General features: G+C 55.1%; 4 protein-coding genes across 4 annotated transcripts in view; all 4 read right to left on the bottom strand.

The window, feature by feature from the left end:
* Positions 1–326: 326 nt before the first annotated feature.
* On the bottom strand, positions 327–1,784 carry UMAG_11922 (uncharacterized protein; the record flags this gene model as incomplete). The annotated part of the gene is made up of 1 exon (XM_011390940.1): positions 327–1,784. One exon carries the CDS (start codon positions 1,782–1,784, stop codon positions 327–329), a length of 1,458 nt encoding a protein of 485 aa, XP_011389242.1.
* A 4,244-nt stretch (positions 1,785–6,028) lies between these two features.
* Positions 6,029–6,205, bottom strand: UMAG_11921 (uncharacterized protein; the record flags this gene model as incomplete). Its single annotated transcript, XM_011390939.1, has 1 exon — positions 6,029–6,205. The coding sequence occupies one exon, from the start codon at positions 6,203–6,205 to the stop codon at positions 6,029–6,031; it is 177 nt and encodes a 58-aa protein (XP_011389241.1).
* A 1,672-nt stretch (positions 6,206–7,877) lies between these two features.
* On the bottom strand, positions 7,878–11,633 carry UMAG_15061 (uncharacterized protein; the record flags this gene model as incomplete). The annotated part of the gene is made up of 1 exon (XM_011390956.1): positions 7,878–11,633. One exon carries the CDS (start codon positions 11,631–11,633, stop codon positions 7,878–7,880), a length of 3,756 nt encoding a protein of 1,251 aa, XP_011389258.1.
* A 1,670-nt stretch (positions 11,634–13,303) lies between these two features.
* The window catches only part of UMAG_15097 (uncharacterized protein), a gene marked incomplete at both ends in the record, with an annotated part of 1,729 nt that continues 132 nt past the window's right edge, over positions 13,304–14,900 (bottom strand). The window contains one exon of the mRNA XM_011390959.1: positions 13,304–14,896. Coding sequence (XP_011389261.1) covers positions 13,304–14,896 — 1,593 coding nt within the window. The remainder of the gene's footprint in view (positions 14,897–14,900) is intronic.

Below are 14,900 nucleotides of genomic sequence, written 5' to 3'. Positions count from 1 at the left end.
ACCCGACATGACGGCGCAGCCAACACGCAATTCACGCTTCCTGCAAGTGTGAGTTGCGCGCAGAAAACGACAGTCACGAGTCACAGTGAAATGATTAGGAAAAAATCTCGAAGAAATATAACTTAGTGATTGTTCGCATCGTGATCGGAAATGGCAGATGCAGAGAAGCGAGAGCTATACACAGGTGCATCACGGTATGACTGGGAGCGAGGATTTGCGCGCAGGGGGTTGGTGATGAGGACGCGACTTGCGAGGTGCTCCACTGAGATTACAAGGGATCTAGGCGATCGAGGGGTGCAAGGGAAACGAAACATCAAGCCGACGAATCAGGCGAGCATGGCGATGGCCGAGAGCAAGACGACCGCCGAGAGCGAGCCACCTACAAGCAGAGTGGTAGCGGCCGACTTATCTGCGGACTGATTCGACTTGTTTGTCGAACTCGGTGCGGAAGAAGCTGGCTTAGAAGACGAGCTCGTAGCGCCGACGATGCCGTTGGTGTTGGTACCCGTGGCGGTCTGGCTGACGGCAAGTTGCGGCTGGTAGTTATTGTCGCCCGCCTTGATCTGCGATCCCTGCGGCAAGCCGGTGGCGTTGATGTTACCGGCAATATACTGGGCAAAGTTGGGATAGGTGATTTTCTCGGGGTACGGATTGGTCTGGTTCATGCAAGCTGTCAGAGGAACAATGTGCTTGAACGCGGCCTGGATCTTGGAGTACTGCTTCATGAACTCGGACATGGTGTTTCCGTTGATCTCGTGCGTCAAAACAATGTTGCCCTGTCCTGCAGTGGGGCCCGAGGTTTCCTTGGCGATGATGGCGGCGTAGTTGGCGTCGATGCTGGCAGTAGGTTCGGTACCGAGCGGAAGAATCTTCCAGTCGTCCGTGTCGTCGGTCCAAAGCACCGACTCGAGTCCGAGACCCTTAGCAATCGCACGAACACGGTCATCGATATCGCCAAAAGGTGGGCGCCAGCAAGTAGGCGTAACACCAACCACATCCTTGATGACCTTGGCGGTGTAGTATAGCTCGGCAAACACCTGCTCGTCAGGGAAAGCGGTCATGTACTGGTGAGACCAGGTGTGGACGCAAATGTGATGACCATCGACGATACCGCGCTGAGCCTCGAGCGGCCAGTCGAGCACGTTGGAGCCAATGTAGAACATGGTGGCCTTCTGCTTGTTTTGCTGCAAAAAGTCGTAAAAGGCATTGTGAGTGCAGTTGGGACCATCGTCAAAGGTTAATCCCCAGGTGTTGGGCTCGGGGCATTGGGTCAGGTCGCTGGCGAGGTTAGGATGCTTGGGGGTGTCGCATCCCTGATAGGTCCACCAGCAGTCAGGGTCGCTTGCGGGGTAGGTGGGGGTGAAGGAAGAAAAGTCACCATTGACAGTGCCCTTGGGTTTGATGCCGGAAGGGATGATGCCCGAGTTTTTGATCGAGTTCCACGTGTTTTGGGCCTCAGTGTCGCCAGGAAGGATGGTAGCATTGTCCCAGGGCGTGGGGAACTGCTTTTGGATGGCGGCCATTTCGGGGAGGTTGTACGGCTGACATTCCTGTGCGGCGTTCTTGATGGCAGCCTGTTCGGGCTCGGTGGTAGCACGCGGCTTTAGCGCCGACTGAGCGGGCGAACTACGCTTGTAGATGAGCTTGTGGTACTCGCCACTGTCGCGATGGCGTTTGTAGAGGTTCTGGATGAGCTTGGGGTCGGGTACGCCACGGCCGATGTTGGCAGTGACCGCCGAGGCGAGCGAGAGAGCTGCCACGATGGCTGTCGAGGAAAGCTTCATGATGAGTAAATGCTAGTGATGGTCGAAAGGCGAATGTCGTCGTGAAAAGGGGATCAAAGTCGATTTACAGATCAAAGGAGCGACGGACACGATACGAAACAAAGGCCGAGAGACGGACAGGAAAGGGAAAGAGGTGCAGTCAAAGGGAAGAGGGTGGAAGTGAATGAAACAAGGCCCGGACGCAAGATAGATAAATAGGAAATCAAGACACACTCGGACGGACCTATTTCGTCTGGTGGGGCAGGACAGGACAGGCGGGTCTCCGGACAGTCAGCAAACGAAACAGGTGGAACCGACGAGCGGAACGCCGCAGCACCAGCACAAGCACAAGCACGAGCACGAGCACGAGCACGAACACGAACATGAACTTGAACACGAGCATGTGTGTGTGGCTGCAAATGCTTGACGAGAGAAGGGAGGTTGTCCAACTTGATGAACGGCCGAGGCACTTTAGCAGCGAGGTCGTTTGTCATGAAAATGCCGGCGGGCAACTCAACCAACGGGGCGACGGCAGCTGCCATGACATCGGGCAAAGGAAGCTGGTGCGTTACGACAAGACAAGCACTTCCGAGGGCCATGCATGTACAATCCAGAGACAGCGATGTCGTTGAGCTTTCGTGTTTTCGTGTTGTGTCGAGCGTGGCAGGTAAACAATCACGAATCACGAATCACGAATCACGATTTCAAGTTGTGCGAGCCGCCGGGTTCATAAGAGTGGTGATGCAGCATGCACCGTTGTGCATCTCACACGGCGTCTTGCAGCCGTTTCAGAGAAGGAGGTTGGTCGACGAATATTGACGATTTCTTATGCATGCCTTTGGCAATAGCGCGAGGGGGAACGACACGAATGAGGTTTCAAGGGCGGGAACAGAGAGGCAACATCCCTCAGCAAATTGATCAGAAGGATCAACGGATTCCAACGAACCGTCGGCGGAATGAGCGGCGGCGGACGTAGAATAGGGGCTCGAACGGCGAACGGCGAACGGCGAACGGCTAGCAGCTGAGAGCTGAGAGCTGAGAGCTGAGAGCTGAGAGCTGAGAGCTGAGAGCTGAGAGCTGAGAGCTGAGAGCTGAGAGCTGAGAGCTGAGCGAGGGGCTAAAGCGCAACATCGCAACGCCCAACGTCGATCCGCCAGCAAGACAGTCAGCTGTCCAACTGACTGTGCCGAGGCGTTGGTCGTGTGCACGAAAAATGCCAGCTCGGCGACCCACGGGACGACGCACGACCAGAGAGTCACGAATGCTCGTGTAACTCGTTGAATTTTGTTTGCTCAGAAGCAGACTCGTCAGAGTCATGCGCTTTCCAAGGCACCCGCCGATTGAGCTTCACGCTGTAGCTCGATCTTGGTACGACCGCCTTGCAAGAGCATCAGAGACCAAAGGCATCGATTCAATACTCGGTGGGAGGCACACTACTGCCCGAAGCGCACAACGACAGAGATTCACAACGACGCGCCATGTCGGACGACGTTGACTGCAACTGCAATTTGCCATGGAATCCCGGTGATCTACGATGTGGTGCCCAACAAGCGAGACGCGGCAGAGCATTCTCTTCGGCCAAACGCGATTGAGCAATTACAGACAGTTGAAATGACTATTCCGTTTCCAAGCCGAGACTTGCGTCTGCCGTACTGTTCGCTATTGATATTAATCATTAAAATGCATAGAATCTTACGAATCGTCAACCGTCATTTCAAACTTTCGAGCACCAGGGTCTCGAATATATACTATTAATATACAACGCACTATTATTTATTTAAATACCATAACCACCGGCCAAGTTGGACGCGTCGAGCAACAAAAGCCTTTGTGCTTGTTGCCGAATGAAATCCCAACGTTGCAAACGCTGCAACTCGCCTTGTCCGTCTTTCGACGGTCGCTGAAAAGTGGCACTTGCCATGGCTGATTCGCTGTCGATGGATCATCTCGGTCCGCACTTTCTCTGATCGCGGACGCCGTCCATGTCCGTCGCAAGCGTTGCGTGCAAGTCAACGAGCGTTTCCACAGCGGCACGCGCGAAGATCGTTTCTGAGCAGCTTGTTCTCGTCCGTCGCATCGTCGACAACTGCAGCAAAGTTTCTTTTGGCCTTGTCGTGTGCCAGCACAGCACGCGCACATGCCGCTCTAGAGCAGCTTGTATCCACAATTGATCTGCAAGGACCCACCTTGATCGCGCGCTTCACTGTTCTTCTTCCTGCGCGCTCAAGCCTCGCGCGCTTCTTGCCGCATGTTCACACTGGCATCCACCGACAAACATAGACACACAGCGTCTCGCCGAATCGACTTGCGTTCGGCCGGCCATTCACGATTCACATCGCTGATTCGCCGGCATAATGGAACCGTCGCAGCAAGTCCGCACACTTTGGTAGCGACCGTTGAAGCTTGCCGAGCATGAGCGTCATCGCCAACGATAGCTCATCTTGCTAGAAGCAGTCGCACCTGATTCATTAGGTCATCCGCCGAATCGGACGGCACTCTAGCAATGAGTCACTTCCAAGATCGAAAAACAAGATCGTCCCTGCGGCTGGCGGGGCTGTGATGCGTACATCTTTGAAACTGCAAAGTGGATGTGCTTGCCAACAAGTCGCCGGTAGTCGAAACAGCCAAGGATCTAGTACGCTTAAACACTACGAGACTGTTGACAAGACATTCGTGATTCTCGGCACGTGACTCTGATGACGAACAGCATGGACGGATATGCTGATTTACCGCCATAGCTGGTAACAGAGTAGGGCTTTTGGTCATGGCGCGCACATGCACTCGTACCCGAGTTTACAGCAATCAAGTTCAGAAACTCGATTGGCACGATACAGTGTCGGGAGCAGATGGATGAATTGGTGCTGTCACGGCAAGGTGGTGAAACAGCTTGCGAAAAGTCTGCGATCGACTACTGAGCCCGATGCTTTCCTGGTTCTGGTTGTCTCGCATCGGGACGGCGGGATCTGATCTGCCGATTCGTCTTCAAGGTTCCTCTCTTGGGTTGGGTATTGTCGACACCTAGCGATGATGCTTTCACAGCGCCATGCTTGTCATCTCCATCACCAGAGCAGCGGTGTTGAGTGACAACAGATATGATACTCAGAGCCAAGTGTGCCTTTCATCGCATGAACCAAAACACCAAGGTGCAACGGTAAGTCTGCTGCAAGCCCTTGTCCCATCTCAGCGCCTCGCTGTGCTCCGAGAGCATCCGTCCGGTCAAGATCCGACTTGTAGCCCATCGCAAGCACCTTGATCGTCCAAGGCAACGCATCACGATGCGCACCACCACTGGCGTCGAGGCAGGCTCAGCATAATGATGACAATCGCAGAACAGCAAACAAGCATCTCTGATCGAAACACCGTACCTTTGTGGCGCGCTGTCCCTGGTGCTTCTACTGGAGCTGCACGAGCGGCAGCAGCGCCGCTAGGCATGTCGTTGATTCGGGTGAAAGAGTAAGGCTTAAAATGGTAATTTGCAAGCTGAGCTTGGGCTTGCCTTTGCGAGCACCCGTGTTTGCGGACCGCAGTCGATACCCATGCTGTGGAATACAGTGATCGAAGAGCTCCAATTTGCCCGGTCGGCTCGTTCACCTTGATGGCGGTGCGCAAGAGAGGATCGGCAAACGCAGTTGGGTTGGCGCATAGCAGCTTTGAAGAGGCACATCGATACAGATCAACCGCTGACACTCTTCCGCACGTCGCTGCATCTTTCTTGTGTAATCTCACAGCACGGCGGCACCCACGTCTCACACACTGTCAAAGCCAAGTGGGACGCGCAAAGCACTTGCGAAACGTGCAGTCTTCCAGCCGACGCTTTCCGATATACCCAGTAGATTGTGTGCGCTGGATCGGTTCATCATCACGCTTTACCGTGACAACCCAACAATCGCTTACAACTCATATCAGTGCTCTGCAGAGGCACTTGCCGAACTCATAAGCTCTGTAAGCTTGCATGCATGTACATGGCGCCGAAACAAAGAAAAGACAAACAGAAAAGGGGAAAAAAATGCATTTCGTATGTTGACAAGTAACCAAGGGGGCCTAGATGGATCACCTAGATGGATCGAGAGCGGAAAGACCACTGTGCGAGTGCAGGGGTTTGTGATGATACGTTGAACCATGTTGTGGGGCACACGAGAGGTAGCCGAACGCGAACGGGATGAATCATGAGAGACGTGGGGCATTCAGTTGACAAGCTTGAGCGCGAGCGGGCATGTGGCGCGCGAGGTTGGGCGTGGCTCAGAGCTTGGAGCCAGTGAGGTAGATTAGCAGCAGTCGCACTTAGCACAGCCCTTGGAGCAGGTGCAAGCCTGGCCGTTGGTCTCGCACTTGCAGTTCTTCTTGGACGACTTGCAGGCGCAAGAGTTGGTGCAGCCGTTGCACGTGCAGGCGCCTGGGGCGCACGTGCACGTGCCGTTGGTCGAGGAGCAGTTGCAGGCCATTATGAAATGCGTAGATGTGTGGTAAGTGTCAAGAGGACGAGCGGGGTTGAGGATTCGAGGTGGTGATGCGTGGGGAGGTGGATGGACAAGAGGAGCGTGGGTTAATATAGCTTTCCACCAGCTCAGCTGCGGCGTGCACGGAACGTAGGGCACAGGGCAAGTTTCAACTCGCTAGCGAACGTCTCGCTCGGGTTAGGGTGCGCGCGAAAACCGCTCAACTTTCACACTCAGCCAGTCGTGAGTTGACACGCACCTCTTACAGTCACGAGTCGCCACTCACCACTTGCGGGTCTGCGACTGCTGCGCACCGCTCAGTTCGGTTGCGATGTCGTGTGTCAATCGGAAAGTCGATTTGCGCGATTTTTGCCAACCACTCCAGACCAATCATCCACCAGCTAGCCAACCCAGCCATTTGGCACAGTTTTTTTGGCGCGATTTTCGTCCCGTCGAGCTGTTCGTTTCGCACTTTGGCGCGCAGGCTCGATTCAAAGGGCGATAGGGATCGTTTGACTATCTCATGTAGCTCAGTTGAAGCACTGTGCTCGGCTCGATCCTGCGATGCTTGTGGACATCGCAAGGAATGTTGCCGTTGGTCAACGCAGTCGTCTCGTGCATGAACAACGGTTGTGGGTTCGGGCTGCGTCGGCTTCAGTGAACCTAAAAGACACGAGAGCGGTTTCTTATTGTGATTTAAAAAACTGTGGTAAGATACAGTCACGAGTAATTGAGAATCAGTGCATTCGTGATTCACGATTTGACAGCCAATCACGAATCATGAATCAGAGCGCTGCATCTCAGCCAGAAACGCGTGCAAGCAGACCTGCCCAACCACGAACGCTTGTCTGTCCCAACGACCTCGTGACCGCAAAGTCTAAAAAGTGAGCCGATCTTGACACGTCTGAATGAGCGCTCTATGAACCGCAAGCGCCATTCAAGATTACACTTGATCTGCCATCACATCGTTCTAACCCGTATCGCCATACGAACAGAGACCCGCCATCCCGCTTCACCGTAACGTCGTCCAGTGCTTCGCACTAGTAGCACCCCTCTCACTTCTCTTGGCTGTCACCACAGACGCTTACGACGTGTTGGAATGCGCCCAAAATCACCAATGTGAAAGTCTGTGCTTCTAAGCTAGACTCGCTTTCATGTTTTCCACCTCAGTAACTTAGCCGAGCTGCACCGACAGGGGCTCGTTTCCCGATCTGGATTCACGATTCTTACGCGAACACGATACCCTTTCCTCCACTTCCCTAGAACCCCATGCCCCCAGGGCTATCTTAAGTTAGCTCGACACGTTCTCTGACAGCCCAAAAAAGGCGACGCTTTCAACGCAGATTCAACACGATATCATTGAGCGCTGGTAGCGAGCTTCTAGCCGAAAGTTTAATTCCCTTTCACTGTGCTTTTGACTTGCGTTGAGTTACTTCAGGTCCCGATTCTGGAGTGCAGAATCTGATCACGCGCTCCATTGTCTTCATGCGAACCACCTGGAACCCTCGTCATCTTGATCAGGCTCAACACAATCTCTAAGCGATCCTCATCTAATGTAGACCCCACAGGTACCATGCTAAATGTAGATGCATTTGACTCTCCCATTGCATTAACAGCCAGATCTTGGCCTTGATATCCGATCTTACCCTTATGCTAGTGCTATCATGCATGCCTCGGCTCACCTCCGACGCGATTGACTCGTTCGAGCAGCGTCCAGCATAGCGCTTGAGCCAGGCGCCATGGGCAGACTGATCTGCGATCCGTGAATGCCAGTGCTGTACGGTCTCGGGTCATGGTCCCTTAGACCGCTGCTACTGCCATACTCCAACGCCGACGCACTGGACGAGGCTGGAATACCGCCGTACGCTTTGCCTCCGCTTTCGTCTATGGTACCAAAAGACGAAGTGGAGCTAGTGGAACTCGATGACACTACACCCTGACTCGAGGCAGAGGAACTCAAGTGATCCATCGACGTTTTGCGTGATCGATCAGCGGAACGATAAGGGTTGCTACTGCCGCTATTCCCCCAATCGCCCGTGCGGTTCATGGCTCCAATCCCGCCCACCGACATACTACGACCTTGTGGATGACTCTCGGCAGCCACGCGCTCCGAGCGCCGGTACGTCTCCTGCCCATCTGCGCCATCGGGCGAGCTTTGTAGTAGCTGCTGCTGCTGCGAATGCGAAATGGATCCGTACCCGTGAGTGGGCGAAGCGCGTCCAGAAGTGTTACGCATTCCAAGCCACGCACGTTCCTTTTCGGCTTCCGATCGATACGGTCGACTGGCACTCGAGCTGGACTTCTGCTGCTCAGCAGAGTGGCCCGAGCTTCTTCGGTATTCATCGGCGCTCGGCTGAGATCCATCGGAGCCACCTCTGCCGGATCCACCCGCATGCAGCTGCGTCGATCGGTTCAGCTCTGCGTCCTTATCTTGACTGCTGGGCCATAGGGGCTCCGAAGTCTCAAATTGGTTGCCCAGACCGAAATAATCAGTCGTCGCCGACTTTGCCTGCTCGTGATGGTTAGTGGCATCGCCCGATCGTGGGTCGGGCACCAGCTGGTAAGGTGTGTTGGCTTGAAGCGCCTTGACGTCTACCACCTGTCCCACGACAAAACCTGTCGAGCCTCCAGATTGGCCAGAGTACGATCCCATTGTCTTGAGATCGTCGTCAATCTGTCGATGCTGCATACCGTATCCGGGCTGCTTCATAGGAGTTTCCGCAGTGCGACCACGGTGAGCACCAGCTGGTGCACGGTTCGGCTTCACCAGCCCATTGCGCTTTTGCTTGAGCGCAGCACCGTTTCCACCTCCTGCTTGAGCCCCAGCCCACTGCTCTGCACTCGATGAATCCTCCGATTCCGGACTGGACGATGTATCGATCCCATCGTAGGCGCTGGCAGTGTCGACATGCGAGGACGATGCAGCTCCGGCTCCGAATCCGTTCGAATCCGCTCCTGATAATCCTTGAGCGTTGTGGCCGTTTTGCTCTAATGGTTGCGACCCAGTGTTGCCGTTGCCGTTGCTCTGCTGCGCCTGCCCTTGCTGCTGAACTCCGTATGGACCCTGAGTGGACCGATTGATAATACTCAGATACCAAAACATGAGGTTTGAGATGAGCACCTGCTCATACAGTGGACGACGCGGATTTGCCAGCTTGATATGGCTGAGGCGGTAGACAGCACGCTCAATGTGGATAGGATAGCGCGAGTAAAAGTAGTTGCCCTTGCCGTAGGCTCCCATCTCGCTCCGCTCCAATAAACTCCCGGCGGTGAGTTGACCATTAAGAGGACGAGACCCGGTATGTTGAGACGGTTCGTCGCTGCCTTTCTTCTTGCCAAAGAGCGCACCGAGAAAGCTCGACGAGCTGCTCTCTTCCTTTTCCTTTTCCTCCTTCTCGCGCTCTTTGCGTTCACGCTTCTCGTGCTTCTCTCGTTTCTTTTGCGACTCCTTCTCCAGCTTGGCTCGATCATCCTCATCGTCCTTGCCCAGTCCAAACCACGAGAGACCGAATGCACCTTTGCGCTCCTTTTCCTTCTGCTTGATGGTGGTCGAGACCAGGGGTTGCGAGGATGTTTGTGGTGGCATCGGCTGCGACTGTCGATGCGAGATTTGCTGCTGCTGATTGGTCACGATCGGCGCGATCTGAGGCTTTGAGGGCAAAATAGGCTGCACATCACGGCGTTGCACATCCGAATTCGTACTGGAACTGGTGGGCCGGGGAGCCTGCTTTTGCTGGTACTGTTGAGGCAGCGTCTTTTCGAACGACGGCATCGGCGGACGATGCGAGACTGGGATGGGCTTGATCTGATCAGGCCGGGAGGTCTCAGGCGGGTCCGAGATGCGCAACGCCTCTTGCTGCGGTATCGGCGGACCAGGCTGTGCTGGGCCCAAGGTTGTGACGGATTCCTGTGTAGGCGTGTGAGGTGGCGAATGTGGGCGTTCGAGGTCGGCACGCCTAGCAAAGCCACTCGTGGGACTCGCGTCCGAGCCTGTACTATCGACAACAGAGGTGAAGCTGGTCCTTTGGGAGACGTCAGACTGATACGAATCGCGTGAATAAGCATCCACGATCGAATCGGTCGCCTCGGTCGAGACCGGACGCGACGAGCTATCGCCTGCCGACGAATCATCGTCGGCACCAGAGGAGAACTCAGACTGGCCGCTATGCCGCCTCTCCATCTCCTCGGTACTGCTCTGCTTCTGTAACTCCCACGTGCGACTGCCTTCAGAGGGAGCAGAGGTGTCTGCATCTGTGGAGTTGCGAGGAGCACGCCGCCTTGACGCCAAGCTGCCACGGCCTGAGTCGCCGGAGGCCTTGCGCATTTTTGTCCTTGCGGCCCGTCGCAATATTTGACCCGGTTTGGGCACAATGATAGGTGCATCCGGATCTTGGATCGGCTGGGCTGGCATGGCATCGATTGTGTCCAAGTCGGGAGTGGTGTTGAGACTGAGAGTACGGCGGAGGACACTGCGGAGCATGGCGGGATCCTGGTTCTGACTGGCCTGTTCAGCAGCCTCTTCGAGCTTTTGCAAATCATCAATGGTGAGATTGGGTATCGCGAGACCGTACGTGCCGCGACTCAGGCCACTGCGATTGCGCTCGAGCTGGCGCGGAGCTTTGTCTTCATCTGTGTCGTCGTTGTCGTGCTCTGGACGATACTGGCGTCGGAGCGTACTTGCGCGTCGCGAAATCGAGGTGGAGCGACCGATGAGTGCGCCTCGCGCGTCTTGCGAAGGATGCTGTCGGTCTTGCTGCTGCTGACGACGGACCGAGTTGAGGCGTTGTGCGATGGGAGAGTCGCTGACGGTCAGAGACGACAGGGAGTCTTCATGAACCGCTGGATCATCTAGACCTTGGTGCTGCGAGACAGCGCGAGCGGCATGCTCCTTGATAAAGTTGCGAAAGTCTGACGGCGAGATCTCTGGATGCACCGATGCAGGGACCCAAAAGAGATGGCTGGGATCCTTTGGCGATTGAGGGCTGGTAGGAGTGATGCTGGTCGGTGACGTTGCAAGGCTCCTTCCGTCAAAGGCGTCACCAGTGGAGGATAAAGCGCCAGGTGAAAGGCATGTTGGTGAAACGGCAAGGGGTTCGGAACCAGACGACTGATCGGAGCCTTGACCTCTGCGCCTGGCGGTGAAGCGCGCACGTTCATTGGAGGAGCTCTTGGCGGGAGAAAGGGATGAGGTTGACGAAGAGGAAGAAGGGCTGCGTATCAATACAGCGCCATCGTCTACCAGGCTGTAGCCGCGCCTCTCACGCTCAGGCGACGGCACTGAGAGTAGCTCCTGTCCTCCACCATAAGCGGCTGCGAGATCGGGAAGGTCAGGATCAAGAACGGGTCGATTGACCGAGAGCCTGCGATGTGATTTGAGCGCTTCAACCTCGCGAGCGAGCTCATCGTCTGTGATGCGCATCGGTCCGCCAGACATTGTAGTGATGAAAAAGTGCTGGACGAGCAGCAATCTTGTGAATGTTGGGCGACGGCGCTATCGTACTTGTGATCGAACCAATCACGAATGCTAGCACGGAAGCAAGACGGCGTGAGGGCCGACCAGGCGAGAGGCTGCACAGGAAGTTGGTGGTGGGATCAATTGATCATTGGCAGCTTGCAAGGACTTGCCAATGCCGAACAAGCTTTGCCAGATTGTCGGTGCAAGGCGATAAGGGTGTCTGGCTAGGTAGCAGGCACTAGCCGAGGGGAGCCGGGATGCTATAATGCTGTCAATGGGATGAATGAAAGCTGCGAACGGAGCTGCGGTAGTCCTGCCTATTTTCCTTTGAAGACAGAACGAACAGATGCGCTGGGCGTGACCGAGACAGTGAAGAGAGGAGGGATGGGAGAGAGGGATTGTGTTGCTGTATTGATCTCCAGGATTTGTCTTGCCGGTGCGAGTGCGATCCGAGTGCAGCAAGCGTATGCAGGTGGAAATGCACAGTGAACCTAGCCGCGTGGGGACAAGGCGGTGACGAGAGCTGAGAGCAGCGAACCAGGTCAAGTGATGAGGCTGAATGGATCTGTGATCGTGTCTAGAAGAGGGTCTTGATGGTGAATTGGTGGGGTGTCGAACAGAGTAGGTGATAGAAGCCGTCAAGGTTGAGCGGACTTGGTTAGCACTAGCCAACCAACCATGGCCAATCGTGAATGCCGATTCGTGATTCACGATTGTAAGCGACGGACTGACACACACTCACACTCACACTCACACTCACGACTGTTTCGTGTTTCGTTTTTGGTCCTGTGTGGATGAGCTTTCCTCGTGCCTTACTGAGTAGACAGTCGCAAACTGTACAGTCGTGAGTACAGATGGGGAATACCGTGACGGCCAAGCCAATAAAAAAAAGGAAAAAGAAAATAGACGCCGCCGTTACGCAGAGACCCCAGAGACGCTGACTCTCAGTCGTGAGATTGGTGAGTCGTGAGGCTGAGTGTCTGCTGCGTGAACGCGTTCGTTGTTGGTCTGGGAATAAGGGTTCCGAAGTGAGTCAACTTTAACCTTACACGCTAGTCAACTTAAGTTATCAAAATTCTGGAAAAAGAATCGAGGTTGGTTTCGACTAACTACCGGCAACTGGCGTAACCAGTTGTGAGTCATGAGAGGCACACACACACACGCGCGCCCAGCGCTCCAAGTTCGCTGCTACTCCGGAGCACGCAACCGCTGCACAAGCACGAAGCGTATGCTTGATGATCAAGCGTGTCCAGATCGGGCGGGCTAATTCACGATTACTGTATATACGCGCGCCCAGGGCCCTGTTCTTGTGGCGACTTGGCATGGTTACTTCTCCTTCTCGATCATGGCCGATCCAGTCAGATGCCAACATCCGCCTCACTGCGTCTACCTCAGGAGCTCCGCGGTGTTGCTTCTCGTTACATCTTTCCAGTCTACAAGTCTCGCGAAGCTCATCTACCTCTAGGTCGGACATCGGAGATCGGGCATTCGTGATTGCAAGTCCACGCAAGCGAGTCGCGCTGCTGGCATCAGAAGCTCACGTCAGTTGCTCGAATAACAGTTGCACATTACTTGTCTGAGAAAATGAATGTGCATTTGGATCACAGAGGAGCAGCGAAGCTTCTTTCTGCAATCTTCTCAGCGTCTGTTTACTTCAAGTTCTTGAGCCGTATCGACGATTTGAACGACTTCAACCTCTGCTGGCTATCCGAGACGCTCGAGACGTCCGAACAAGAAGCGTTAGTTGTGCTGGACGCAGCCCACAGACGGTCCTTCTTCGGCTTGTCGGATTTCTTCGTGTCTTCCTTGAGGAACGCTGCTTCTGCACGGAGGATGCTGATGGGTTCATAGTGCTTCACCAACGACACGGTGCCGGCTCCCTTTTTGTGTTTGGCAAGATGCTTGTGAGAGAGTCGGTGGCTGCCAGACGCGGCAGCGGCGGCAGCAGCAACAGCAGCTGCTGCTACAGCTTGCCTTCGTTCGGGTAGTCGGTTGAGACGTTCGTACTCCGTTTGGTCTACGTGGCCTTGCAAGTAGTGGTTTGAGAGAAGAGGCGGCAGGTCTTCGGCTTGGACGCTATAGCTGGTGCTGCTCCTTGCCGCATCCAAGTCTTCAGCTTCAAGATCGAGTGAGTGACCAATCTCGGCGTCGAGACCACAGCTGAGCGCTTGAGCACGTGCGCGCTGCAACATCTCACGCGGGTCCATGTCGCGCAAGCTGCTCTGGTTGGACGAAGCCATAGAATTGTGTCGCACTTTGGTGCTTTGGAGCGGACGAGATGCAGGTACAGCGCCAAGGACTTTGTCGCCATCATGGGGCTGACTGGGTGGTCGAAAGGCAAACACGTCGTCGTCGCTGTCTGCGGGTGACCTGCCGGTGTTTCGCAGTGCCGCCATGCTCTTGATCGAGGCAGGCTGCACAACGTTGGCGGCTGTCTCGGTGAGAGGATGTTCGTGACTAGGACGCAAGCCAGCCACCTTGTCATCTGCCGAAGGCGCCGCACTGTCCTGACTCACCGTCGATGGAGAGGGGAGTGGTGGTAGTGGTGGTAGAGGTGCATCGAGAGGAGGAGGGGGAAGGTATTTTGCACGTCTTGCGTCACTTTGAGCGAGAGAGCGTCTATACGGTCTCTCTTCCTGCTGTGCCTCGTCGAGCACCGAGTGAGCTGCGCCACCCCTGATCGCGGTCGATCTTGTCTTGCCCTTGTCCAGCACCAAGTCCTCGAGCGCAATATCAATCGCGTCAATGTTCCATTGTTCGTGCTGGGGCGTGTTGTCCGCCTCTCGTGGAGGAACGCCGGGAAAGGTGAGTGTATCCTTGGACAGAGCGTCAACGTCGCCATATCTGGTACGTGCATCGGAAAAGCCGAGCAAGGGCAGGTGGTGGATGTCCATGTCGTCGTCCTTGGCTGCCTTCTGACGCTGCATCTTTTTCTTCTTCATCCCCGTCAGACGTGGCTGACCATGTGAAGGATCACGATGCACCACAGGCTCGACAAACTTGATCAGCGTTGGCTTGGAATGGTTGGGAATCGGCACCTCGTCGATGTCAGAAGTGTCGTCATAGGAAGCCGGCACTTCAGAGACAAAGCTGGCGCCGCAGTCACTTTGAGACATGTTGTGCGGATGGTCGCCGAAATCAGGCCTACAGACAGAAGAGGAAGTCGACTCGGTATGGGTGGCGAAGCTGTGAGAGAGGCTAGGCTGGCTGGCGTTGGATGGGTAGCGAACAGATTCGAAGCTGAAT

The sequence above is a fragment of the Mycosarcoma maydis genome, chromosome 6 (assembly GCF_000328475.2).
Source record: "Mycosarcoma maydis chromosome 6, whole genome shotgun sequence".
NCBI classification, from domain to species: Eukaryota; Fungi; Basidiomycota; class Ustilaginomycetes; order Ustilaginales; genus Mycosarcoma; species Mycosarcoma maydis.
The sequence above is the reverse complement of the archived record's forward strand: the minus strand, read 5'-3'. Positions and strand labels throughout refer to the sequence as shown.